At 37.2% G+C, this 25,295-nt stretch overlaps 2 protein-coding genes across 2 annotated transcripts in view; both read right to left on the bottom strand.

Annotated features, from left to right (window-relative positions):
- Positions 1-1,145, bottom strand: part of mtor (mechanistic target of rapamycin kinase) — a 178,630-nt gene extending 177,485 nt beyond the window's left edge. Inside the window, exon 1 of the mRNA XM_007247957.4 lies at positions 1,081-1,145. The gene's annotated coding sequence lies outside the window, so the exon portion shown is untranslated. The remainder of the gene's footprint in view (positions 1-1,080) is intronic.
- Positions 1,146-6,627: 5,482 nt separating this feature from the next.
- On the bottom strand, positions 6,628-25,276 carry qars1 (glutaminyl-tRNA synthetase 1). The gene is made up of 23 exons (XM_007247959.4): positions 25,105-25,276; positions 23,629-23,779; positions 23,405-23,514; positions 22,614-22,689; positions 22,464-22,528; positions 22,321-22,374; positions 22,139-22,202; positions 21,863-21,934; positions 21,095-21,180; positions 20,904-20,990; positions 20,720-20,819; positions 18,621-18,699; positions 18,186-18,425; positions 18,002-18,094; positions 17,615-17,752; positions 11,636-11,723; positions 11,393-11,539; positions 10,334-10,435; positions 10,099-10,191; positions 9,601-9,728; positions 8,529-8,595; positions 8,246-8,371; positions 6,628-6,985 (listed from the first exon to the last, which is right to left on the bottom strand). Exons 1-23 carry the CDS (start codon positions 25,213-25,215, stop codon positions 6,935-6,937), a joined length of 2,328 nt encoding a protein of 775 aa, XP_007248021.3. The 5' UTR covers positions 25,216-25,276; the 3' UTR covers positions 6,628-6,934.
- Positions 25,277-25,295: the final 19 nt, after the last annotated feature.

Raw genomic sequence — 25,295 nt, 5'->3', positions numbered from 1 at the left:
GGAACAACTTACTAAATTGAAAGAATTGTTTATTAAATTGATAAGAAAAACAGATGGCTTAATTTAGGAAAGAATTAATTAAACAAAGAAAGCACTGTAAGTACCTTTATAATGTAACCTATGTGTTTTGTCATAATGCTTTTTTAGCCATACCTAATGCATAGAAACGAATAGTAAATAAGCACTGTACCGCCACTTTTCTTTAAAATAATGAGGAATGAACTGGATTTTCAGTTCAGCTGAGGGAAGAGATTTTGTAATCAAAGGAATTATTTAACCTACTGAATTAATGGAACATATTTTAGCTGAGAAAACAATTTATTAGAACTGAGAGAAACAGATTGATGAATCAAGGGAAGGATTTGTTATACTGACAGAACAATTTATTAAATTAAGAAAACAGTTTAGTATATGAAAAGGACAATATTAAAACTTGAGAAAAACGAACCTGTTAAATTGAGGGAACGATTTATTAAACAGATAGACACTTTTAAGTCTTCACATGCTGTAACCTTTGTGGTTTGCCCAAACGTATTTTAGCCATAACTAATGCAGCTAGAGTTAAGTAGTTAAGCTAACGTAGCTTAACTAAACGTGTGTTAAATAGAAATGTTGTCATAGCCATACCATACACACAGTGCAGCGTTCTGCTGTAACACGGGTCACGCACACATTGTTATGGGTATAGCAGTTAGCCTGCCAGCTAGCCTCAAACTTGCCATGTAAAATTAAATGCTGTGGCCTGAAGATAACCTTAAAAAGGGCTGAACTGTGTAAAGCGGCAGCGGCTGAGAGGGAGCGGGTATATCTGAGCTCTGGTTAAAGCGGTTACCGGTCACTTTCCTGACCTGTTTAAACTCCCACAGCCGGGAAAACCTGCTAACTCTGGACTAGCCTAATGTGCTACAGTTAGCCTGGAGCCCAGTCAGTCTCAGTCTCAGTCTTAGTCTTAGTCTTAGCTGTGCTGTAAGCCGTTTACGGAGATAATTTAAAGCTCAGTAACAGTTAAATTAAACCTGAAGCAGAAGCACGATAAAACCGCAGCTGTTAAACCGGTTAAAACAGACAGACAGCTCTTACTTTTACTGTGTTCTCTCTCCTCTGAAGATGTTCTGTTCGCAAGGCTGCAGAGGAATACTGGGCGGGGTTTTTACCTAGCAGGACCCAGTCCACCAATAGGCTGAGGCTTGGCAATGAGTGACAGATTAATCAGCCATTCAGAAGCCGGTAAAACCGACCAGCGCACAGGAAGCCGCTCGGGATTTGTTGTTTAATCACAAATAGGGCTGGACTAGAGATGGATTCAACCAATCACAGCATTCTCCTTTCAGTGACAGAATGAAGATAGCCAAAGGGCCTTTCTTGTCAATCAGTAGAGTCAATATTCTTTTTTTGTCTTTTTTCCTCAAAAATGTTTTTTTTTTTTTTTTTTTTCAGGAATGTACAGACCACCACAGTGGAATACATGCGATTAAGCACCCAACATTAACAGTTTAAACTTAATGGAAGAATGAATCGATCTGAGTTTTATTATACATCCATGAGCACATATTACATTGTGTGCTAGAAAAGGTGGCAAGCCTAAAATGAATGGAATTGCAACCAAAAATGACAAAAAGATATTTTTCAAAAAAAGATCAACACAAAGTACAACTTATCTGCAAAAAAAAAAAATAATAATAATTTATAGATATACCCAAAATTTATTGAATGGTAACCAAATAGGGTTCTTCTATAATATAAGGATTGACAGGATATTTCAGTAATGGTCAACAATGTCTGTCTGCCACCCATCTTGGATTCCAGTGATGCTCACTTGTAGTTACAACAATTAACCAGTGAATGAACCTCAATGGAAGGGGGCAGTAGAGAACATTCTAAGGGCTGATATGCAATTCCACCATAGAAATCACTGCGTTTAGGAGAAAATATCATTTAAACAGCTTTCCACTGTAGTGACCGCTATGCACCAGAGCGTAAAAAAAAGGGTTGATAAAAATGCTTTTGAATTAATAATAGATTTGTATATGAACTGATTTGTTTCATAAACAGTAGCTTTTATAAAATCTAATTTTAATGGATTGCAACAGTGACTTAAAGCAGCACTAGGTAGGATTTCCTTGATTTTTCATCTTTTTAAAGAAGTAAAATTACAGCTTGAAACTCACTGCAGTGCTGCATTGAGGTGCGTGTCTGTGCCGGGATCCTCTGAGCTTAAACCAGACTCTGTAAGTTTTCCGAGAACTGCGACCTGCTTTCTGAACTTTAATTCTAACAGTTCTACAAGGACTAGTGGTTAATTCTTTACAAACTAACATACACACACTCTGGCACAAGCTGGAAAGAGACCGAATATGTCTGTGAAAACAAGAAAGAGAAACTAATCACCTGAAACATTTATTACACTCTACAACTGTAGGGGGAGCCCACGAGCACAAAATCTCCATCCTACCTAGTGGAGCTTTAAAGGTGCAATAAGTAGTTTTTGTAATAAGAAAATGAATTATATACACTACCGTTCAAAAGTTTGGGGTCACATTGAAACGTCCTTATTTTTGAAGGAAAAGCACTGTACTTTTCAATGAAGATAACTTTAAACTAGTCCTAACTTTAAACAAATACACTCTGTACATTGCTAATGTGGTAAATGACTATTCTAGCTGCAAATGTCTGGTTTTGGTGCAATATCTACATAGGTGTATAGAGGCCCATTTCCAGCAACTATCACTCCAGTGTTCTAATGGTACAATGTGTTTGCTCATTGGCTCAGAAGGCTAATTGATGATTAGAAAACCCTTGTGCAATCATGTTCACACACCTGAAAACAGTCTAGCTCATTACAGAAGCTACAAAACTGACCTTCCTTTGAGCAGATTGAGTTTCTGGAGCATCACATTTGTGGGGTTAATTAAACGCTCAAAATGGCCAGAAAAAGAGAACTTTCATCTGAAACTCGACAGTCTATTCTTGTTCTTAGAAATGAAGGCTATTCCATGCGAGAAATTGCTAAGAAATTGAAGATTTCCTACAACGGTGTGTACTACTCCCTTCAGAGGACAGCACAAACAGGCTCTAACCAGAGTAGAAAAAGAAGTGGGAGGCCGCGTTGCACAACTAAGCAAGAAGATAAGTACATTAGAGTCTCTAGTTTGAGAAACAGACGCTTCACAGGTCCCCAACTGGCATCTTCATTAAATAGTACCCGCAAAACACCAGTGTCAACATCTACAGTGAAGAGGCGGCTGCAGGATTTTGGGCTTCAGGGCAGAGTGGCAAAGAAAAAGCCATATCTGAGACTGGCTAATAAAAGAAAAAGATTAAGATGGGCAAAAGAACACAGACATTGGACAGAGGAAGACTGGAAAAAAGTGTTGTGGTAGGATGAATCCAAGTTTGAGGTGTTTGGATCACAAAGAAGAACGTTTGTGAGACGCAGAACAAATGAAAAGATGCTGGAAGAATGCCTGACGCCATCTGTTAAGCATGGTGGAGGTAATGTGATGGTCTGGGGTTGCTTTGGTGCTGGTAAGGTGGGAGATTTGTACAGGGTAAAAGGGATTCTGAATAAGGAAGGCTATCACTCCATTTTGCAATGCCATGCCATACCCAGTGGACAGCACCTGATCGGAGCCAATTTCGTCCTACAACAGGACAATGACCCTAAACACACCTCCAAATTGTGCAAGAACTATTTACAGCAGAAGCAGGCAACTGGTATTCTATTGGTAATGGAGTGGCCAGCGCAGTCACCAGATCTGAACCCCATTGAGCTGTTGTGGGAGCAGCTTGACCGTATGGTACGCCAGAAGTGCCCATCCAACCAATCCAACTTGTGGGAGCTGCTTCTAGAAGCGTGGGGTGCAATTTCTCCAGCTTACCTCAACAAATCAACAGCTAGAATGCCAAAGGTGTGCAGTGCTGTAATTGCTGCAAATGGAGGATTCTTTGATGAAAGCAAAGTTTGATGTAAAAACAATGTTATTTCAAATACAAATCATTATTTCTAACCTTGTCAATGTCTTGACTCTATTTTCTATTCATTTCACAACGTATGGTGGTGAATAAGTGTGACTTTTCATGGAAAACACAAAATTGTTTGAGTGACCCCAAACTTTTGAACGGTAGTGTACCTAACAATATAAATGTCTGAATCTTTAATATTGGAATGTTGTGAGGGCAAAGTCTTTCCTTCTGTAGCAGTCACAGAGTGAATAAAAAAAAACTTATCTGTATAAAAAATTTACTGTACCTTTAAAGACGAGTAACAAAAATGCCTTATATTAACACAATTCAATGTTAAATAATAAAATGTGGCTATGATTAATATATCAAAATCTTCCAATTTGTTCATTACCCATCAATCAATTATCTAATCAAATAAAAATAAAAATCATCTTTCAAAGTGCTTTTCAATCAGTTTTTACTGTGAACTCCCTGTATTTACTTTTCTTGTTCCCGCCCCAAGCATCTATAGGGTGCGTTTCCCAAAAAACATCAAACTTACCGAATAACAAACAAACTAATGCATGATATGAGAAAAGATTGAGCCAGTTCTGTAAGTTTTTCTTCCCAAAGAGCTTTGCAAATCGAAAATTAAACGAGTTAAAAGAACATCTTTGTTGACTCCTCCCCCTAAACAGCCCACAAACATCAATTCAGCACTGGCAAATATAGAACATGTATTCACTATTACGCCCAAAAACCATAGAAATGTGTTGTAATCAACATCCTTAAGCATATTCTGAAATAAAAAAAAAATCCGACGTACTTAGGCCTTGTAAAATACTCTTAAACACATAAATGACTAAATAAATAACACAAATATTTACAGTACCAGTCAAAAGTTTGGACACGCCTTTTCTCACTCAATGCGTTTATTTCTTCTTTTTATGATTTTTTACATTGTAAATTTAAAATCGACATTAAAACTATACAGGAGCTCATGCCGAACAAAAAGTTCTAATCAATACAGAATATGTTTTATACTTTAGATTCTTCTCAGTAACATTTATTTAAGGACAGATCTGCACACTTTTTGTATTCCATTATCTTGGTATTTTATTATCTATCTTGGTATTTTAATCTCAGTGTCTTCATGAGGTAGAGTCACCTGGAATAGTTCTCAGCATCTTAAAGGAGTTCCTGGAGGTGCTGAACTATAGTTGCTGCTTTTACTTCCTGCTGTGAAGCTCTAGCTCAATGCCCACCAAACCAACACCTGAGTTTTTACTGTTTACTACATAATTTCATACCTGTTCATTAAACTTTTGACTGGTACTATATATATATTGTTGCAAGCTGACAAAACTCAGAGTTTGCCCAGATAAATGGTCACAATGTCATTAAAAGCCTTTGTGAATTATATATTACCTGCACATTCACCGCAGAATCAGTGGGATTGTGTTGGGCGTGTGTATAGGGATAGGCATCCCATGTTTTGGACCTACAGTACCTGGGGTGTTCCCAAAGTCATGGAAATGTATTTTGCTGTCCTGTAATTCTCTGCCCAGTGGGAAATTAACATGGTGCATGCATGACCCAGTTAGAGAATGCACAGACTTGGAGACAGCAGCTTTGCTTAGACTGTGACCATCACCAGTTGTCTGCAGGAATTCACTGATTGCATTTATTGCAGCATTGATGTCGAGCTCTACCATCGCCAATCTGGATTTGAATAAGTTATGCTTGGGTTTTAGTGGTTAATTCAAAAGTGCCTAATTAGACTACAAGCTACAGACATGTGATATCATTATAATATAATGTAATATAAAGTAATATTATAATATACCATGGAAACAATTAATTTGCGAGTGAGTTTACGTACTACTTAAGTTATGTAAGGGTTTGGGAAACACTCTTTAATTAATGATTGATCTTATATTCTAGTTAAATAGCTTTAATATTTTTTTGTGATTGGTGTGCCTGGATTTTTTCCTGTGTGAAAACGCTACAGATTTAAACACCCATTAATTAATCTGGACAAGGCCTGTTATAATGACATCACAGATTTGTCATACAATATGTAGCCATTTTTGTTTTTAACCTCAATATTGCCCAATCTGTTTACTCATTAATGTAAAAAAGTGTTTACCTAAAAAGTGTTTTATTGTTTTATTTATTAAGGATTTTTCAAGCATTTTATGTTTTAAACATTTTAATCATTAAAAAGCTGTTTGCCCAGTTTTCCAGTGCTCAGTGTGAAGCCTGCTCAAACATCTAAGCATTATCTTAGTGATAAGAACCTTTTTTTCCTGTTTTTAAGAGTAAGGTGTAAATATATTATTGTGCTTCAGGATGATCGATATGTCAGTGGTACAAATACTACTAAAATATCATGGTCTTAAAATTACTATACAATAAAATACAATTAATTCGGGTCAGAGTCGGCAAACTACTGGTGTAATTTTTTTTTTTTTTGCACAAGACTGTATAAGGCAGGACTAGTTGCTCTGTTTTAATTACAGACATTTAATTTACAGAATAAACTACAGAAATTCCCTAAATATGAATATTTGCTCCATGTTTATATTCTAAACTTCAGCCATGCTAAAATGCACCTGTGTTTAATAGCACATATTATGTTTTTCTACAAAACTTATTCTTTAAATTACACACACAAAAAGACACTTTTAATTAAATATGGTTTATTTCAAATGTTCGCAAGTCACTTCCCAGAGATGCTGAATCCCAGCAGTAAGAAAGGAGTTTACAAAAAGCGACCAAACCGACGAGAAAAAGAACATTGCATATGTAAGAACCAACACTGGCCAGCACCTACCCAGTTCCTATATACTTTTTAATCCTTTAACAGTGTAAATATAGCCTTATACATTCCCTCTATGCTTGTTTAGCACAGTGACATATTCAGCATACACAAAGATGGTTGCTCCTCTCTCATTGGCTATAGAAGTCCAGCTTCTCCTCCTCTGGTCTATCAGATCTTTCCTGGGTCCTCCTTGAGTGTAACCGTCCTGTTGAAGACCATCTGGGAAAAATCAAAAGACACAGATTAGCAAATAAATAAATATGTGTACATTAATCACATATACATTCTGAAAAAATATCTGACATTTTCAGAGAGAACTTGCTTTTGAATACAGTAAAATATTCAATAAGTTATCTTGTTATTGTAATAAAAGGTTTACTCAATAGAACCTTAATGGAACATTAACAGTTTACTGAAGAAATGTTACTGCACATACTTATGTACTAGAGGTGTGCCAAAAAATCGATTCACATAAGAATCTTGATTCTCATTTACTACGATTCAGAATCGATTTAAAATGTCCCAAAATCGATTCTGAGGGGCGGGTTTTAGACTGATTTTGGGCTGGGTATTTTTGTTGGACCTGGCAACCCTGGGGATAGCGCTTGTCCCTTTGGAGATCTTCCAGACACACACAGAGCGTAGGTGTTTGAGAATCACCGGTAAGATGGCAGAACAAGCACTATATTACATTAGATTAACGTGTAGTTTCAATGTTTTATGGCAGAATGCTTCATAACAAGCATAAAAAAGATCGCTAGTAGTTAGTTTCAGTAACTGTTAGCTAGCTAACTAGCTAACTTTCCAGTTCCACCTTAAATAACGCTACAGGTGGCAGCGGGCTGCAGCATTTAAGGCGGAACGGAAAAATAACAATAAGCTAATCAGAGCTAATTTCAGCTCCTCATCACAGAGGAATTAAGGAATGGACAATATGAATTAATTTCTCCACCTCCTGCCCCCTTTCTGAAGAAATACAACGGCCTAAAATTAACTAGTTAATCAGCAGCTGCTCCTGAACTTTAGCGCTTCACTGCTATCATCACATCAGCCCAGCAGCGTCACCTACACACCACCGCTAGTAGCCTGGTAATAAAGCAGTGTTATTTATTTATGTATTTATTGTTCATTAACGTCATTGTGATATCCCAGTGATTCCTCTGTCACTGAGGACCCACATTCCTGCACATTTTATTGTTTTTGTAACACATTACTTGCTCCAGGACCAGTGTATATTATGGAGGGTTTTTTTTCAATACGATTCATAAGCCAGAAGCAGAAATATTTATAATTCAAATCGTTTTGAATCAAAAATCGATTTTGAATCGAATCGTGGCCCCCAAAATCGGAATCGAATCGAATCGTGAGATAGTAATCGATTCCCACCCCTATTATGTACATTCACCCCCAAGTATTTCTATCCTCTCCTCTAAAAGAAATGCAGATTGTATACTTGTGCTGGTGTCTGCTCAGGCTTACCTTATCAGCTGTGCTATCTGGATCCACAGAGAAGTAACCCACTCTCTCAAACTGGAATTTATCAAAGACTTTGGCCTTGCTCACTGAGCGGTCTACTAAGGCACTTTCAACCACTTGCAGGGAGTTCTAGAAAACAAGGGAGAGAGAAAACATTAACAAACCAATTGATTTGGTATTTGTTCCTATAATTAGCCACAAAAGCAAAATTATCTTAATCAATAGAATATCTTATAATGACCAGTATATAGCAAGTTTATTACACAAAAATAATTAAATCATTTACAGGGTTGATGTCACTCAGGAAGCCACCAGGCACTTCAGCCGAGTCCTCTGGGTTTTTGTGGAGGAACCTAAAGAGAGAAATATATATATTTTTAATATATTAATTGCACACACAAATATGTAAAAATAACTGGTAGAATCTACACAAAATAGTTCACTAATGTTAAGTGTAATATACACACAGTTTAGATATTAACTACATTTATTTATGAATTTGGTCATAATTTGTGTTTTGCTGATCATGACCTTTTATTAGTTGTAAAAATGAACTTCAATGAAAGTCAATATATTTTTTATTTACTTAATTTTAACATTACGCTTCTTGTATCATTATGCTTGCAGCAGTACTTTTTTTCCTTTATAAATAATTTTACTGCTTTAATTTTGGTTGGAAATATACAGATCAGAATCTTGAAATAAAAAAAAAAAATTAATCAGAATTCTTAAGCAAGCCGTCCCTTTTATTGGACTTTCAGGAGCTGAAATGAAGTTTAGTTGAGTCTAAGTAATGACAATGATCAATCAAGTTCTAATGGGTTGGGCTAACCCCACAAAACAGCACATCGGATTAATGCTAATGCGACTTATGCTAATGCTGCTCCAGCAGTGCTAGCCGAGGTTAGCAGCAGACTACAGGCTGATGATACTCACATCTGAATGGCCGAATGGCTACTGCTCCAGAAGCAGGCTACAGTAATAATACTCACCTCTGAATGGTCAGAGAGCTAGCGCTTAGCAGATAATGCTAATACTGCTGGAGAGCTAAACTAAAACTCCTTTATAACGCTGTACTTCAGTAGAGTGGCTTTACTGCTTCTTAAAACCTGGTATGGTAAAATTCATACATAAGGCGCACTATTTTATAAGGTGCACTGACAATTTTTGGGGAAATTAAAGTATTTTAAGTGCAGCTTATAGTGTGAAAAATATGATACTATAAAACTGCTACCTACAGGAATGCATGTCCATGATTAATATGGATTGGTCAAACTCCTTATGTAGTGCTGAAAACATTTAATTGTAGTAGGTTAACAAAAATTTACTTTCACAAATGCACTTTTTTAAGGACTTACAGCCGTTCATAGAGGCGCACTTCGCACTTCAGCGGCTGGCTAACCCAGTGAATAAAGGCTTTTGGTTTTTCAGCAGAGTCCGAGCTGGCACAGGTCACCTCCAGCTCCACCACCTTACCACTGCCATCCTATCAGCAGAAAAAAAAGCAAGAAAAGAAAGACAGATAAAAAAAACAAAGTCAGTTATGAATTAATTCAAACGGGGTTAAAAGGGAGAATAATAAACTAAATACATTTTTCCAAAACATTTTTACTTTTGATAATTTACATGCATCTCAAACTGTATAACTCAGTATATCCAAATATTATTATTCAGCATTACACAAAAAAACAACAACAAAAACTGGTGTAATCTAAAGTTTTATAGGAGAAGAAAGCAAGCCTGATACATGTATTTTTCTAAACCTATGCTTCCACTCATTAAGAGAAGTTTTTCATAATGAATATGGAGTAGTAAGTAAGTAAGTATGTCTAAATGTCTTATAAGCCATGACTTACCTTGATGACACGCTGCACAGAGATGATGTAGCCTGCATGCCTCAGGCCTACTGACTGATCAGGAGTCAGACGCTTATAACCCTTCTCCATTACCTGCAGAGAGTTAAAAAAGATTAACATTTAACATTTAAGTGAACAGCAAGCAGGTTCATACAACACAATAAATAACCTGTAAAAACAGAGACATTTACAAAACCTGCTTAAACCCTATGTTTCTCCCTGTTCCTGTACTTACCTCTCTGAAGTCACTCTGCTCGATGTAGATGGTTTTGGAGAAAGGAACAACATGGCTACCTTTGGTTTCATCAGCAGGGAAGTCTGGAATACGAACTTCCGTCTGAGGAAAATATAAGATTTTAATATATATTCCTTAGTTTACAGAATAGAAATGTGTATTTATAGTACATAAGTATTTGGCTTATGCAGCACTGGAGAAAAACACCATTAACACCTTAAAGCAGCAGCCTATTTTATTTTTTTTTATTTTTTTACAGAAAATATAATTAACAGGTAACATGATATGCTACGAAGCATTTGCAGTTTTTTTCGCACTATAAGGTGCATTTAAATTTCTTTTAACTTTCCCAAAAATCGCAAGTGCGCCTTATATTACCGTTCGGGTATTAAGGAGCAATAAAGTCACAAAGAAGTATACGGGTGTTTCACTTTTGTTCTCCACCAGTATTAACATTAGCCACTAATCTTGGTAAGTGCTAGAAATCTCGTCATTCAGTGGCGGGTATTATCGGCATGTAGCCTGCTGCTAACCCTGGCTAGCACTGCTGGAGCAACATTAGCATTAGCCCCTAACCGCAGTAAGTGCTAGCTTTCGCCGTTTAGAGGTGAGTACATCGGACTGTAGACTGTTTGTTTACCACGTTAAAACAAGCCATGTGGAATGAACCGCTGGCTTATATTACCGTGGCTTACTGGAACACTCGGATCTTCAAAGTATCGCTGTCAGGTAGCATTTACTAGCAGTTAGCTGCTAATGCTAACGCTGCTGCACCCAGCCTTAGTGGAAATCTGGAAATCTAAGCTTACTGTAAATAAACAGAAGCATTTTCAGGAGAAAAATCTGTGTAGATTAACATCCCGCACTCATTTGACTTTGACATTTTTTTTTAGCTTAGCTTTACTTAAAAAAATGTACCCCCCCAACCACCCCCCAGCGGCGAGACCTACTAAATAAGAAGTAAAACATGGCGACACCCCTCTTCCTTAGTGTTGCATAATCCCTTTATACTCCAGTGCACCTTATGGTGCAAATCGTTAGTAGGTATGTAGCTTGTACCTGTGCATTGGCAGGCAGATTGGTGATGGTGACTTTGAGAGGTTCCAGGACCGCCATGATTCTCGGGGCAGTGTCATTAAGCACCTCTCTCACACACGCCTCCAACAGGTGGGGCTCCATGGTCGTTTGGGCAACAGTTACACCAACCTACATTACAAAAGAGACGTGACAATAAGGTTATCTCTCCTGTTAAAAGAAACATTAATATCTATTGGGGATAAAATAGTTGTTAATTTCTCTTACACGAGCACAGAAGTTGTTGATGGCCTGAGGGGGGAAGCCACGCCTCCTGAGTGCAGTCAGAGTGAAGAGCCGTGGGTCGTCCCAGTCTCTGAAAAATTTAACAAACACTCATATGAACAACCACACTTGACATCAGATTTCCAACGTTACATTACATACGTGTTAATTCCAATCTGCTAATTCTGAGTTTTAGAACTGATTAGAAATGGCATATTGTAACAGATGCATAACAAGCTGATTTCAGCAGAAATGAGATATGAGCATTGATTTACTGAATCAGATGTTGGATAACACTTGTCACCCATACAGAGAATTTTGGAAACATTTTAATTTGTGGTGTCAATTGATTAGGAAATGTAATTGTGTTAATCACAACAATATTCTGCGATACTACAAAAATAATAAATTCAAAATTAAAATGCTCATACATATTTTTATTGGTAAAAAATGTATTAACAAACATGTAATTTTCACAAACTGTAAACAAGCTAGAGGGAACTTTTTTATTATTATAATAATATCTTGGTGTAGTTTTGATGTTTTCAAATTAAATTATTCTCTTAATGTGCTGAAAAAAAATTCACAGAACCTTTTAGGGTCGAACACAATGAAGCTTGGACACAGCAGCTCAAACAGGTAGAAAAACAGGTAGGAACTTTTCCTTCACAGGGAAGGTGTGTTTGTGTGTGACTTATATATAGGGTTGCAACGGTATGAGATTTTCATGGTATAATAACAGTCTCAGAAAATACCGCGGTATCACGGTTATCACGGTAACACAGTTTGTTACATATATTATTAAACTGACCCTTAAAGAAATTACAACAAAGTTTTTTTGTTCAATTAACCATTTATTGTAAAAACCTGGAACAATTACCTAGATAATGTCTCCTTAAAAAAATAAGCTGTACACCATCAGGTGAAGGAAACCAGGTGTTTCCACTACTCTTAAGGGCATTAAGGGTGTATATAAAAAAAATATATATATAAATATATATATTATATATATATATATATATATATATATATATATATATATATATATATATATACATACACACACGTTACACACATTACATGTCCTCTAAGAAGTAAAGATCCTGTATTTAAAATATTCAGTACAATTATTTAAGTTTAATATCTGATAAACTGAGCCTGGGTCAGTGTCTGATTAACAACTTTTTTTAAACGTCCGTTTTACTGCCAAGTTGGTATATAACCAGATACTGCAGAAAGAGGGGATTTATTTCTGACATGATCCTCACAATAGAGATTTCTATTTTAAGGCTTTCACACCGAGTCTGGTTTTAACATATGAAAAACAGGCACGTCAGAATTTGAAAATGAACGCATGTAAATGAATGGCGTCTTTCACATCCAGTCCGGCCAGGACCTTTACACGGACACGTGAATCCATCGTAGCACGCACTTCACGCCTGTACCTGCGTGCCCAAATTTCGGATAACTCGGCGCTTTTGCGGGCGCTTACCACATGGGTTGTGCACGACTACAAAGAGGTTTTATTTAGGTTCAGATTAAAATTATAAACTAAACACATACTTTGCGCTGCACAGCGGGGTGGTGTTCTCGGAGATGGGAGAACAGGTTTGACGTATGTCCACCTTTAGCTGTGAATTTACGGCCACATTGATCACAAATCGGATAACCATCCTCGGGTGCGTTCGGCGGGTATCCAAAATAGTCCCACACTGCTGATTTTAGTTTAGCCTTTTTTTAGGCGGACGGAGATTTGTTTAGCCTGATGCACTTTCTGCTGTTCTCACCGCTGTGTGCCGAGTAGCTGAAGCGGAGCAGAGTTGCGCACGCGCGGGTGAGTTTCTCCGCTGGCTTGCGTTTTACCGGTAATAAGCAAACACACACGGTATGATAACCGTGCATTTTAATACCATGGTATACCGTGAAACCGGTTACCGCTGCAACCCTACTTATATAAATAAAAAGTCAGCATTCTTAAAAGTAGTGTTTACACCATTAAATAAAACTGCTAATACAACAAAAGGCTCTGTAAAAAGTGTAAAATTATTAAAGTATAAAAGTTACATTTTGTGTATATGTAAAGTAGAGCTGGGCGATATGGGAAAAAATCTTATCACGATATAGTTTTCCATATCAGTCGATATCGATATGTATCACGATATAAATCAAATCACTTTGTGTCACACTTAAAGGTTTGTTTTTATTAGTGAGAGAATAAGGGAGTGATGGAAGTTTTATCACAATATTTTTTTCTGTATCTCCATAATTATTAGGGCTGGCCCGAATAGCATTTTTTGAGCTCCGGATATTTGGCAGTAATTGGTAGCGAATATTCCAATATTAGTTTTTAAAAAAAACAAATTAATCATGAACGCGAGCCAGAACCCGAGCTTGAACGTCAGCCTGACTCAGGCGCTGCATGAACTCGGGCTTTTTTCCAATTTTTTCCAATTTTCCATGACTGAAAAAAAAACTTGGGCTATAAGCTCAATATTAAATATTTCGTTTGTTTAGAAATTATTTTATATTCTTAAACCATGTTAAATTATATTAGATTAGTAGGGCTGGCCCGAATAGCGTTTTTTGAGCTCAGAATATTGGGCACTGATTGGCAGCCAATATTGGAATATTTGTTTTTAAAAAGACGGATTAAAAACTGATTAAAGTAAAACAAAAATTGCAACTCGGCCCCTTTAATTCACCACAAAGTTTTCCAAGACCCAGCCGGAAAAAAAAAGATTTCCCACCTTTTCCTCAGCTGGGTCGGGCTCAAAAAATGATTTGTGATAGGCTGTTTTTTGGTTTGTTTGTTTAAGCACTTAGGCTTTTGTACTGCTGCAGTGCAATATTTAGATTTTATATTCTGAAATTCGTTAGGTTTTATTTCTTTTAGCATTTTGAACTTTTTTTCCAATTTCAAATTTATTTTTTTCTGTTCGTTATGTTCTATCGGTCCTTGCGTTTTTTGTAGTTGAAGTTGAATTTAATATTGAAGTTCAATATTTCTAATTTATATTTTGAAATTCGTTAGATTATATTTATTATTGTATTTTGAGCTCACTTTAGTTGGTTATTTTCCAAATTCATATCTATTTTTCTGTTATTATTAAATGTTATTAGCTTATTAGCTTAGCTTGTCATTTAGCATACAGAACTTCTCACGGATTTTTAATGAATGTTGATTTATTAATTTAAAAGCTGTACCTTATTAAAAGTATTTTAAGCCAGACAGACACTGTGTGATTTTTTAATGAGTTTATCTGCACTTTTAAATGGTTTGTCCTGTAGGAAACGCACACGATTTGTATGCTGACACTGTTGTCTGACTGAGGAGCTGCTTTCCGTCAAATGCAGCCTGTAGGCAGGAAAAAATCCAGCCAGAACCGACCATATCATGAGCCAGTTTTAAAGCCAGTAATTTAGTAGAGCATTAAACTACAAATCTGAGATGTACCTGCTGTACTTCTTAATCTCTGCCCCCAAAACGGTCCATTAACTTGCTTGACAGACGCGTCAAATCCCCCGCGAGCACGCGCGGCGCACAGCGCACCGATTAATTCATGCGTTGAGCTTTAAACGCGCAGCTGAGCTGTAATTGGGGAAATATCACAAAAATCACAGTGTGATTTGTTACATTAAAAAAAAGACCATTTTCTTCCGCCTAATCTGAGAGGAAAGCGGTGTTCTCGACCGGCCCGAGTTCATGCAGCGCCTGAGTCAGGCTGGCGTTCAAGCTCGGGTTCGGGCTCGCGTTCAGGCAGATAATCTAAATCAGGGGTGTCAAACTCATTTTGGCCGAGGGCCACATTGGCATATTGGCTGTCCTCCGAGGGCCAGATGTAACTTATAAATGTAATAAAATGTAACCAAATGTAATATATGTAAATGAATGTAATTACTCCTTAATGTTAAATAACTCTCAATATATTATTTATTCAATCAAATATTACAGTTGCATGGAAAAAATGTTTGCTTGTTGCTCTATTAACATAAATCCTTTTAATTTGTCATGTCATGAAATCCAAAAACTCCATCAATCAAGAACCAAACTATTCAAGTGAATAGAAATGACATCAAGTTATATTAACTTTGAAATTATTAACTGAAATAAGGCTTAATAAATATAAAATCAAAAATTGTGAGCTGTTAAGAACATAGCATTTCCTCAGATTTAGCAGTTCCTCATCCAACCACTAGTGGGAGCTGCAGCAGCAGCAGCAGCACCACAAGTCCGCAGTCTTTACTGAGTCAGAGCTACAGCCCAGCCACGGGCTACAGGACTCAGCTCAGCCAGTCTGGAGCGTTTTTAAAATTTTTAAGTTCTTCTGTGTATGAAATAAAATAACCCCACTAACCGGATAATACAGCTCTCTACAGTTCATCTTTCAGCCCAATCGGCTAACAGCAGCCGTTTAGAGCATGAGTCACTGCTGGGATTACATTATAAACAGGTCAGTTATCGCGCTGCTAACCTCAGGATGTTTATAACTACGGAGTTTAGTGGACACACCACGGCTGCAAGGTTAGACTGTTGAAGGCTACTGAAGACTATTAAAGGCTATTGGAGGTTATTGAAAGGGTTATTGAGGGCAGAAATCAGTAAAGGCTGGTTAGATAAGTGATTCACGTCCTCGTACTTTGTTGCGGTGAAACTGCGACTAGCGCTGTCCCAGTGATGTTTATTAACGTCATTAAAACAGATTTTGTCAGCTATTGTCTTATAAATATTTACACAGAACTTATATCTCTCCTAAAAAGCGTTTATTTTGGTCAGTAACACTCTTCGTAACACAAAAGGCATACCGGTCTTTCGCCTTGAAGCACAGCCGTCCGTCTGCATCAACTTCTCTTTTTCTGGACATTATGGGACAAACATTTATATGTCTCAATTCCACCCGCGAAGTTACACCTTCCCTCCGGCAGGGTTTCCACATCAATGACTACACTGCCGTGTAGTGGCAGTAAGCCGTAACTTTGCGGGTAATACAATCGACAAGCATTGTGGGAAATGTATTTTTTGGTCAAAGAACGCTTCTGACTTATTTATTATAGACACTAAGATCTTACAAGCTCTCGCGGGCCACATAAAAAGACGTGGCGGGCCACATTTGGCCCGCGGGCCTTGTGTTTGACACATGTGATCTAAATGATAAATGATTTTGTGTTTTTGCACTTGGGCCATAAGCTCAATATTAAAAAGTTTGTTTGTTTAGAAATTATTTTATATCCTTAAACCATGTTAAATTATATTAGATTAGAGGAAAGTCATTTAGACATCATTCTTAAGGTGTTTTTGTCCTGTTACCGCTCAGCAAAAAAACCTCTTCCTTTAATCCGCGCCCCACATACACATTTTTGCAGCACCTGCCCCGAGGTCCTAATATAAATTGAATTAATTACATTTAGTGCTTAAAATTTACTTAAAATTTATTTAAAACGTGCTGAACAGTGCGGCCGTTTATTCCCAAAGTACAAACACTATGGTTGTTTGCGTGTGTCGGGCCATACTCCACTATTCTTTAGGGTTTTTTGTTGCATGCATGAGAATAACTATTACAATTTTCTTAACTATTTATTAATTTGCTCCAGCGTCTTCTGGATTGATTACACGTTGTGTTTTCGTTGTTTGCCGCGCCACTTAGACGGAAATGGAAATGAATGTTTATCGAATTCTATTGCACAGGCTTATCATCGTCATCGAGGGAAAAATTATCGCGAAACAAATCGATATCGTTATATCGCCCAGCACTAATGTAAAGGTAATTCTGAACTGTACTACAATAATACAATGAAATGTTATTAGACAAATTAGACAAATCAGGAAAAAGCTGAGATGTATTGATGCACTGAAATGTTTCCATGAAACTATACCAGGGAGGTGTAGTGGAATAGTGAGACAAAAACAAAATGTATATTATTCAATATATGCAATGAGAAACCACTGAAAGAGAGACACTGTAATGTAAAGATGAACAGTTTTACCGGACAGTGCCTGTCTCCACCAGCTTGATGATCTTCCTCTTTGAGACCACTGTGTAAGTGAGGTTGAGTCGGCCATACTCCCACTGCACAGGGCAGTACACATCCAGAGCATTACAAAGCCAGAAATATGATGATCGCCTGACAAGCAGATAAAGACAAATTTACTAATTTAATCTTTATGTGACATTATCTACAGACAAGATCATGTCATCCAGAGGTTCTCAAACCTTTTATGTATTTATCTAAAATACATTAAATTGAGAAAAAAGACGTAAAAGATGTAATACAATAAATGGGTTGCAAATTTCTATACACATTTTTTACACATTTTCCTTTTCAGAACCATTATCAGTTATGGAACTGGGGTTGCGGATCTGAGAGCAGTACCTGGCCTGGAACTCTTTGGTGCAGAGCGAGTGTGTGATGTGTTCGATGGAGTCACACAGGCAGTGGGTGTAGTCATATGTAGGATAGATACACCTGCAAGAAAGAGAAAGAAGCTAAATACAAGACTCCTTTTCTCAATAAACAATGAAGACATATTCCTACCAGACAGAGTGTGTGTTTATACCAGGCATCTCCACTCCTGTGGTGAGGAGTGTATTTAATGCGGTAAGCCACCGGGTCCATTTTGCCATCCTCCATTACCATCTTCATCCTGAGTGTGGCTTCACCCTCAGCGAACATGCCATTCTTCATCCTCTCAAACAGAACCAGAGACTCCTCAATTGGTCGGTCTCTCCAGGGGGAGGGTGGAGCATTGTGGCCCTTCAGTTCCTCTCCGCGCTGGTGACATATGTATGCATGACCCCTGCAACAAAATATAGTATTTATAACAACACAAAAAATAAAGAGATTCCTCACAAAAAAAATTACATTTATAATAATTACATTTACCTCCATCTCCAACACTGTATAAATGAATGCTGAATGTCTTTAATATGTTTAAATATATTAAAAATAATTAAATGGCCATGTCCAATGATGTCTTGGGCTGTCAGCTTACCTACGGATGAGTTCCACAGCAAGTTCATAAAGACACTGAAAGTTATCGGATGCGTGAGTAATAGCATAGGGTGTATAGCCTGTGTAACAGACACACAGAAAACACCATCAAAATGTAACTGATTCAATATACATTAAAAAAACCCACTGGCCCCAATTTCACTTAAACTGCATAGGGAACATAAATAATGAATTAGAGCTTTTACACTTGATTTGCTGGGTCAAATATATTAACTTAAAAAGAGACAATTTGGCTAATTGACCATTTACCCCTATGCCAAATGTACTGTATATAACAAATGTACTGAACTGTATATAAACCAAATAATGGACATGTTACATTTTCACACTCCTAAGTCAAAGTGTCTGCACTTAAACAAATTCTGGGACTGTTTAGAGGGAAAGCTTATCATATTCCACTGGTTTGTGTTCACAGTGAACTGATAAGTAGTAGATTCTAATATGGTACAGACCAGTACATTTACTTATTGGCCAAAAGATTGTCAGACAAATAATTGCAATACATTATATTACTGTTATTTTAAGACCATTCAGGAAGATTTTATTTTATTTTATTTTATTTAAGTTTTTAATTTAAATAAGTAAGCATAAAATATAAAAAACAAGGTCAAAATACTGGCTCATCTACTGTCACAGGCTCTTCTTAGTTAAGTAAACAAAGTTGGCCACATTTTAAGGCAAAATATTAAGCAAATATTATCACGGTCATATGCATTTACTATACAACAAGCCGATAAAGTAATAACTGCGACAAGCCCACCAACAGCAGTTCATGGAGATGAGATGAGAAATATCCAGATATCAAATAATAATAATAATAAAAAAATTAAACAATGTCATCACAGTATTTTTCAAGGTACTGATGGTTTCATGGTACATTACGGTATTATTATTATTTATTTATTTATATATTTTTGCATTTTGGCTTTACTGTACTGTTTGGAGTACATATAATATAAAAAACAGGCTACTATTGGGTTTACGTGGTCCTACAAAATTACTCAATATATGAAGAAATTAAATTAGATTAATTCATTAGCAAAACAGCTGAAGAATGTAAATAATAGAACTTAAAAAGAGATATGCCAACAACTTCAACACAGCTTCCTTTAGAAAACTAAATATTTTAAATAGTTCAACCTATAAGAGGCATTACGGTATTAAAATCAGCCACAATTCCCTTCTTTCTCTAGTTAACAAATACATTAAGTTTAGTGTCAAAAAATATTATCCTTCGTGCTTCAGTATTAATACATTTAATCAGATCTACAGTTACTGCTCACCTCGTTTCCTCGAGTTTTAGGGAGTTTTATCACTTGCTGAATAAATGATTCTGTACTCAAGACTGTTTCTATAGGATAAAGTGCTGTTCTCAAGCAGGATGGAGCAAGGGACGAGATATTTGGGTTCCACGGAGCTGAGCTTCCAGTGCGTTAGCTTGTTATGGTAACTGGCTAGCATTAACTAATGAGCTGTACCAGCATGCTTTTTTGGCAGCACCTTATAGCAGTATGGCAGTATGAGAAAAATGCATACCTGTTCCAAGCTCCCCTCCGGCGTAATGTATGAACCGGTATTACCAACCAGCACTAATTAAACAGAAAGCAATGTACCTAAATCAACCAATTACATTACTTGATACAAAGTACTGGGGGTGGATTGCTTTCTTGCACACTGTGCATCTCACTGTGGTTTCCAAGAGGTTCCTAGGGTTACCAGAATAAGTGCTCTTGGCCAATCACAGGCTTAAAAAGGCTGTAAAAGGCTTTCAAAAGCATGCATACTCTGCCAAAATCAAGGCAAATGGACAGGGTTATGAAAAATATCATTAAGTCTACAAAAGTGAATGAGCCAATAGGCTGACTGAATTAAAACGCTTTGCAACTATTTCTGGAACAATATATTATTCCAACAAGTAATTAACATTCTAAAATGTTCTAAAAAAGCATACACCAGACATCAAAAAGGAAATTGTGTGAATTTGATTTTTTAAAAGTCTATGCCTTTGAGTGTCTTCTACACCCACAAGACCTCACTGTCATGTATGTCCAGCTAAAAAGGAAATTTGTGAAGACTCACCCAGCCACTCCACCATGTCCTTGATGGCAGTGAAGTACTTCTCCTCTTCTTTCTCTGGATTTGTATCATCATACCGCAGGAAGCAGATTCCATTATTTGCCTTTAGAAGAAAACAGACAAAAATCAGCATGGTGAAAGTTTAACTTTAACCACAGACAACTGTTTACGTACATGACTACAGTACCTTGGCATAACCGAAGTTGAAGTTAATGGCTTTGGCATGGCCAATGTGGAGAATGCCGTTTGGCTCAGGAGGAAACCGAGTCCGGACCTACATGATGACATCAACAGAGAAGCAATGGGGAAAACAACTGTCAGCATGTGTTAAATAAATCACACGTTTTACATTTAACATCCCACTTGCACGACACACACCTGTCCACCAGTGATTTCCAGGTGCTGTTTCAGCAGGTTCATGGTGTTGGGTGTTACAACATAACCTTCAGTCTTGTAATTCTCACCTGGAAATATGAAAACAAAGGACTTATTTAGCATGTAAACATTCAGGCAGTACAGGTGTATCAACACCCATACCTACATCTATCATACAATGCCTGGCCAAAAAACAGTATTTGCTGAAAAATGAGGTTAGCTGACTACCTGAATATACTGAATATAGACCAGGTTATTTCATAAATGTGTTTTTTTCTTCCCTGATAACACGGCCATATTTCAAGATGACAATGCTAGGGGCTGGAATTGTGAAAGAGTGATTCAGGGAGGATAAGATCATCATTTTCACACATGGATTGTTCACCACAGAGTCCAGATCTTAACCTCACTGAGGATCTTTGAGATGTGCTGGAGAAGACTTTGTGCAGTGGTCAGACTCTACCATCATCAATGCTGCTGCAAGATATTGATGAAAAATTAATGCAACACTGGATTGAAATAAATCTTGTGACATTGCAGAAGCTTTTTTTGGCCAGGCAGTGTATACAGTATGGACAAAGTATTGGGACACTTGCTTGTTCCCTGCTTATTTCTTCCATAATCAAGAGTAATAAAAAAAGTTTTTCCTGCTTTGTTGGAGGAACTTTTTTTCTAATATCCAGAGAGACTTTGAACTAGAATTTGGAGCACTGCTGTGTAAATTTGATTGCATTCAGTGACAACAGAAGTGCCTAATAAATGGTTGCTCACCTGGCTTATGAAACTTCAGGGCTTCTCCCCTCAGCTGCTCCATTAGAGTCTTTCCTTCCATCTTGACTTCACCTATTAAGTGAGGAAAAGAAAGAGAAAGTAAGTTGCGTGCCTTTAAACACTCATCACAAAATGATTCACTACAGCTGAAAGTTCTATAGATGAAAATATCCACAGGACCAAAAAAGGAAGGTTTAAAATGGCAAAGAAAAGCAAAATAAATTTTATAACAATTGTTCGAAACACCTAAAGAAACATGGTCCATTTGTAGCTCACCATTCACAGCATTGTTTTGTTTCTCCTCTTCCTTCTCTTTTTCTGGGGCTTTGGGTTTTGCTGCCTGTGGGAGACAGAGCCAAAAATTATTGTTTTTTTTTTTGTTTGTTTTTTTTAAACAAAAGGTAGATATAGAGGGTTTATACAGACACTTTTTTAATTTAGTGATAGATTATCCATACCTTGGGTTTCTTCTCCAAGTCTGCCTCCGTTTTTGGCCCCAGGTGATGCAAGACCTGAAAGAGCACATCAAAATTAAACACTGTGATCACTATATTTAATATTCGTTTCTCTAATAACAGTGTAAACAATCTTGCATGCCTACCTGCATGTCTACTTCATTTTTCACCATCTTCCCATCAGCCCACTTCAGAGCAGCTCTGGCTTCACCTAAAAAAAAAAAAAACAATGATCAGCTCATCATCACTTAGGTACTGTACTACACAAATATGGTACATATGTAACCCAGACTCACCCATAAGGATCCCCATGTTGAAGCGGTATCTCTCTGCCAGCAGCTGCTGCTTGTGCTTTCTAATGATTAGTTCAACCTGTGGAAGCATTACCAAGCATTAATTATGCGTAGTTCAGGTTCTACAATCTAACTGGTTAAGCAAGTCACGATATAAATCACTCAAAGACATACTTTGCATTAATGTAAGATATTGTAGTAATTATGTTGCTGTTAACAAACTACAGTTGTTGAAAAATAATGATTTAAAATGCTCCCTTCCCATTACCAGACAGTGATTTTTCTTTTGCTTTTTTGTGATACAGATCTCAATTATTCACTTTAATGTAAAATCCAGTGGCATGCAGTTAATATAGTGGGTACCCCTTCTGCAACACCCACCACTTTTACTTCAGTCTGGTAATGTGAACATAACCCAAGTTACATTTTAATTATTTTATCTTTAGCATTTTGTCCCTGTTTTATTTAACCAGAAACAATCAAGAAAATATAATCAAGAGTTGTTGCTAGGCACTATATTAAGTAAAACAAAGCCTCGTGCTTTTAATACAGTTACATACACGCAAAAACCTTGTGTCTCCAAAATTGCAACTTCACAGCAGGGGGAAAAAATATTCCTAACTTTTAATGAAGTCTACCAGTATATTTTTCATTAAATGATGATACCAGGTTAATAAAAACAGATTCACATGAGGTCAACAAATGACGTATGACAACACACTGTCAAAATGGGAGATACAGGGTTTTAGTATTTTTTCATGTGCACTGCAAATGCAATTATTTCCTCTACTTACAGCATCCTCAATCTGCTCCGGTGTGACAACTACGCCGACACCACAGGCAGTTTCAAAGGCTTTCTGGTCCATTGGGTCCTGAGGGTGGCTCTTCACATAGTCCAGCGCCGCTGTTCACAAAACATAGGTATAAACAAAGGGAAACAGCTGGGACTGCCATATAAAATCTTTTACCTTCACACACCAGTTTTCAGTCATGGTAAAAGATACAGGCCACTAGATACCTGACAGCTGGAGGTCTGTGGTGATCTTGCGTTTGGCTATGTGCTCAGTCAAGAAGGCCAAACGGCGGGTGTCTCGCAGCCGAGATGCCATACTGTACAGCAGGGTCCCTGTGCCTTTGTCGATATTTGTGGACCGCAGCAGCTTCTGAGCCTAAAATACAAGACATAAAAAAAAGAAAAAAAGAGTTTACCTATAACAATCTCAGAGTAAAAATACTGATCTAAAATCACCTCTTATAAGCTGTCTAACAGAATTTAGTAAATTATTAACCCTGTATCAAAATTATTACTCAGAGAAGTGTGATAAACATGGGCTATTGTTTGGATGCGCAGATCAAGCATAATATTTAGATTAGATTAGATCCTTGTTTTACACCCTTTTTCCATTTTCAGCTCCACTAAACACAAAGGATCACTTTGCAGTTTTTTAATTAAGTTACAGACTGTAGTTCTTTTAAACCTCTCAGTGTGACTGATGGACCGAGAATAGTTCACCAACATCTTCCAGTGGGAAGTGTCCAGTGGGCATTGTTGTGCTGCAACAGATGAGCTTCTGTCTCAGATCTACAAGTTGGATCAGCTAGATGGGAGTGTCTAATAGAGTGGAGGACAGTGAGTGAACAGTGTTTAAAAACTCAAGCAGCACAGCTGTGCCTGATCCACTCAAACCAGCACAACCCGCACTAACACCCCTATACACCACCACCACGTAAGTGTCATAGCAGATATACATAGCACACAGATGTGACAACAAAAAGTATGAGATAAAATGCTATAGATAAAAAATACAATAAAAATACAAAACATACTTATAAAAGTAGAGTATTTTTAGTGTGTGTAATGGAGGTAGCGCAGTTAAACAACCATGTACACCAGTTTTGTGCACACTGAGAAGATGACTGATGTCAGTCATACAGAAAGAGCAAGAACACAGTTATATAATAACTTAACAGTGGACAATACATAAACTAGTAAACTAATAAAATATATAATTAAACTTGATTTGATTTGTATTATAGCACTACACTGTGCCCTATATGATCAGTGAGCTGACAAAATAAACAATGGGTGTAGAAAGAAGAAGGTATTCATAATGTCTCATGGGTGTGTACATAAATATTTATATGCCACACAAACACATGCTTAATAACTGGATCTGTCACATTTGAGCCACTGAGTCAAAGGCAATTAAGTTATATTAAGCAGCCAAGTGTTTTGTAAGTGAACATGAAAATGAAAGTATACTGTCCCTAAATACAAATGTCTTGTATACAGCTAATATATGTTTTTAAAGAAATAAACAGCACCCTTATACATTAATACCTCAGTTACACACTGCAATGACAGGTGTTGGTGCTGGGTTAACACTTAACTAAGCTAACCTAGCTAGTTAGCTAGCTGGCTAACAGTGATAACTGCCTATTCCCTGCGTTTAAAGCTCACCTAAGCCCGTTTATACTCGTTTCTCAGTTTTACCTGTACAACAGCGTCCTTGAGAGCTGAACTAAGGGCTTCATTCTTCAGCGTCTCCTTAGCTTTCTGCTCACTAAGTCCAATTGAGGTGAAAAGAGCCACCGAATCTGCCATGTTCCTCTGCCTGCCTGCCTGCCTGCCTCACACACTCACACTCACAGCACTCGAGACCCGCACCGCAAGCATGGAAGCTA

The sequence above is a fragment of the Astyanax mexicanus genome, chromosome 12 (genome assembly GCF_023375975.1).
Source record: "Astyanax mexicanus isolate ESR-SI-001 chromosome 12, AstMex3_surface, whole genome shotgun sequence".
Lineage (NCBI taxonomy): Eukaryota > Metazoa > Chordata > Actinopteri > Characiformes > Acestrorhamphidae > Astyanax > Astyanax mexicanus.
The sequence above is the reverse complement of the archived record's forward strand: the minus strand, read 5'-3'. Positions and strand labels throughout refer to the sequence as shown.

Coding starts and splice junctions, on each gene's coding strand:
- qars1 (XM_007247959.4), bottom strand. CDS start 25,215: ATGGCAGATTCGGTGGCTCTTTTCACCTCAATTGGACTTAGTGAGCAG. Junction 22,375..22,463: donor AAAATGAAGTAGACATGCAG/GTAGGCATGCAA, acceptor GTGCTCTTTCAG/GTCTTGCATCACCTGGGGCC. Junction 18,426..18,620: donor GCTGTGGAACTCATCCGTAG/GTAAGCTGACAG, acceptor ATTTTGTTGCAG/GGGTCATGCATACATATGTC.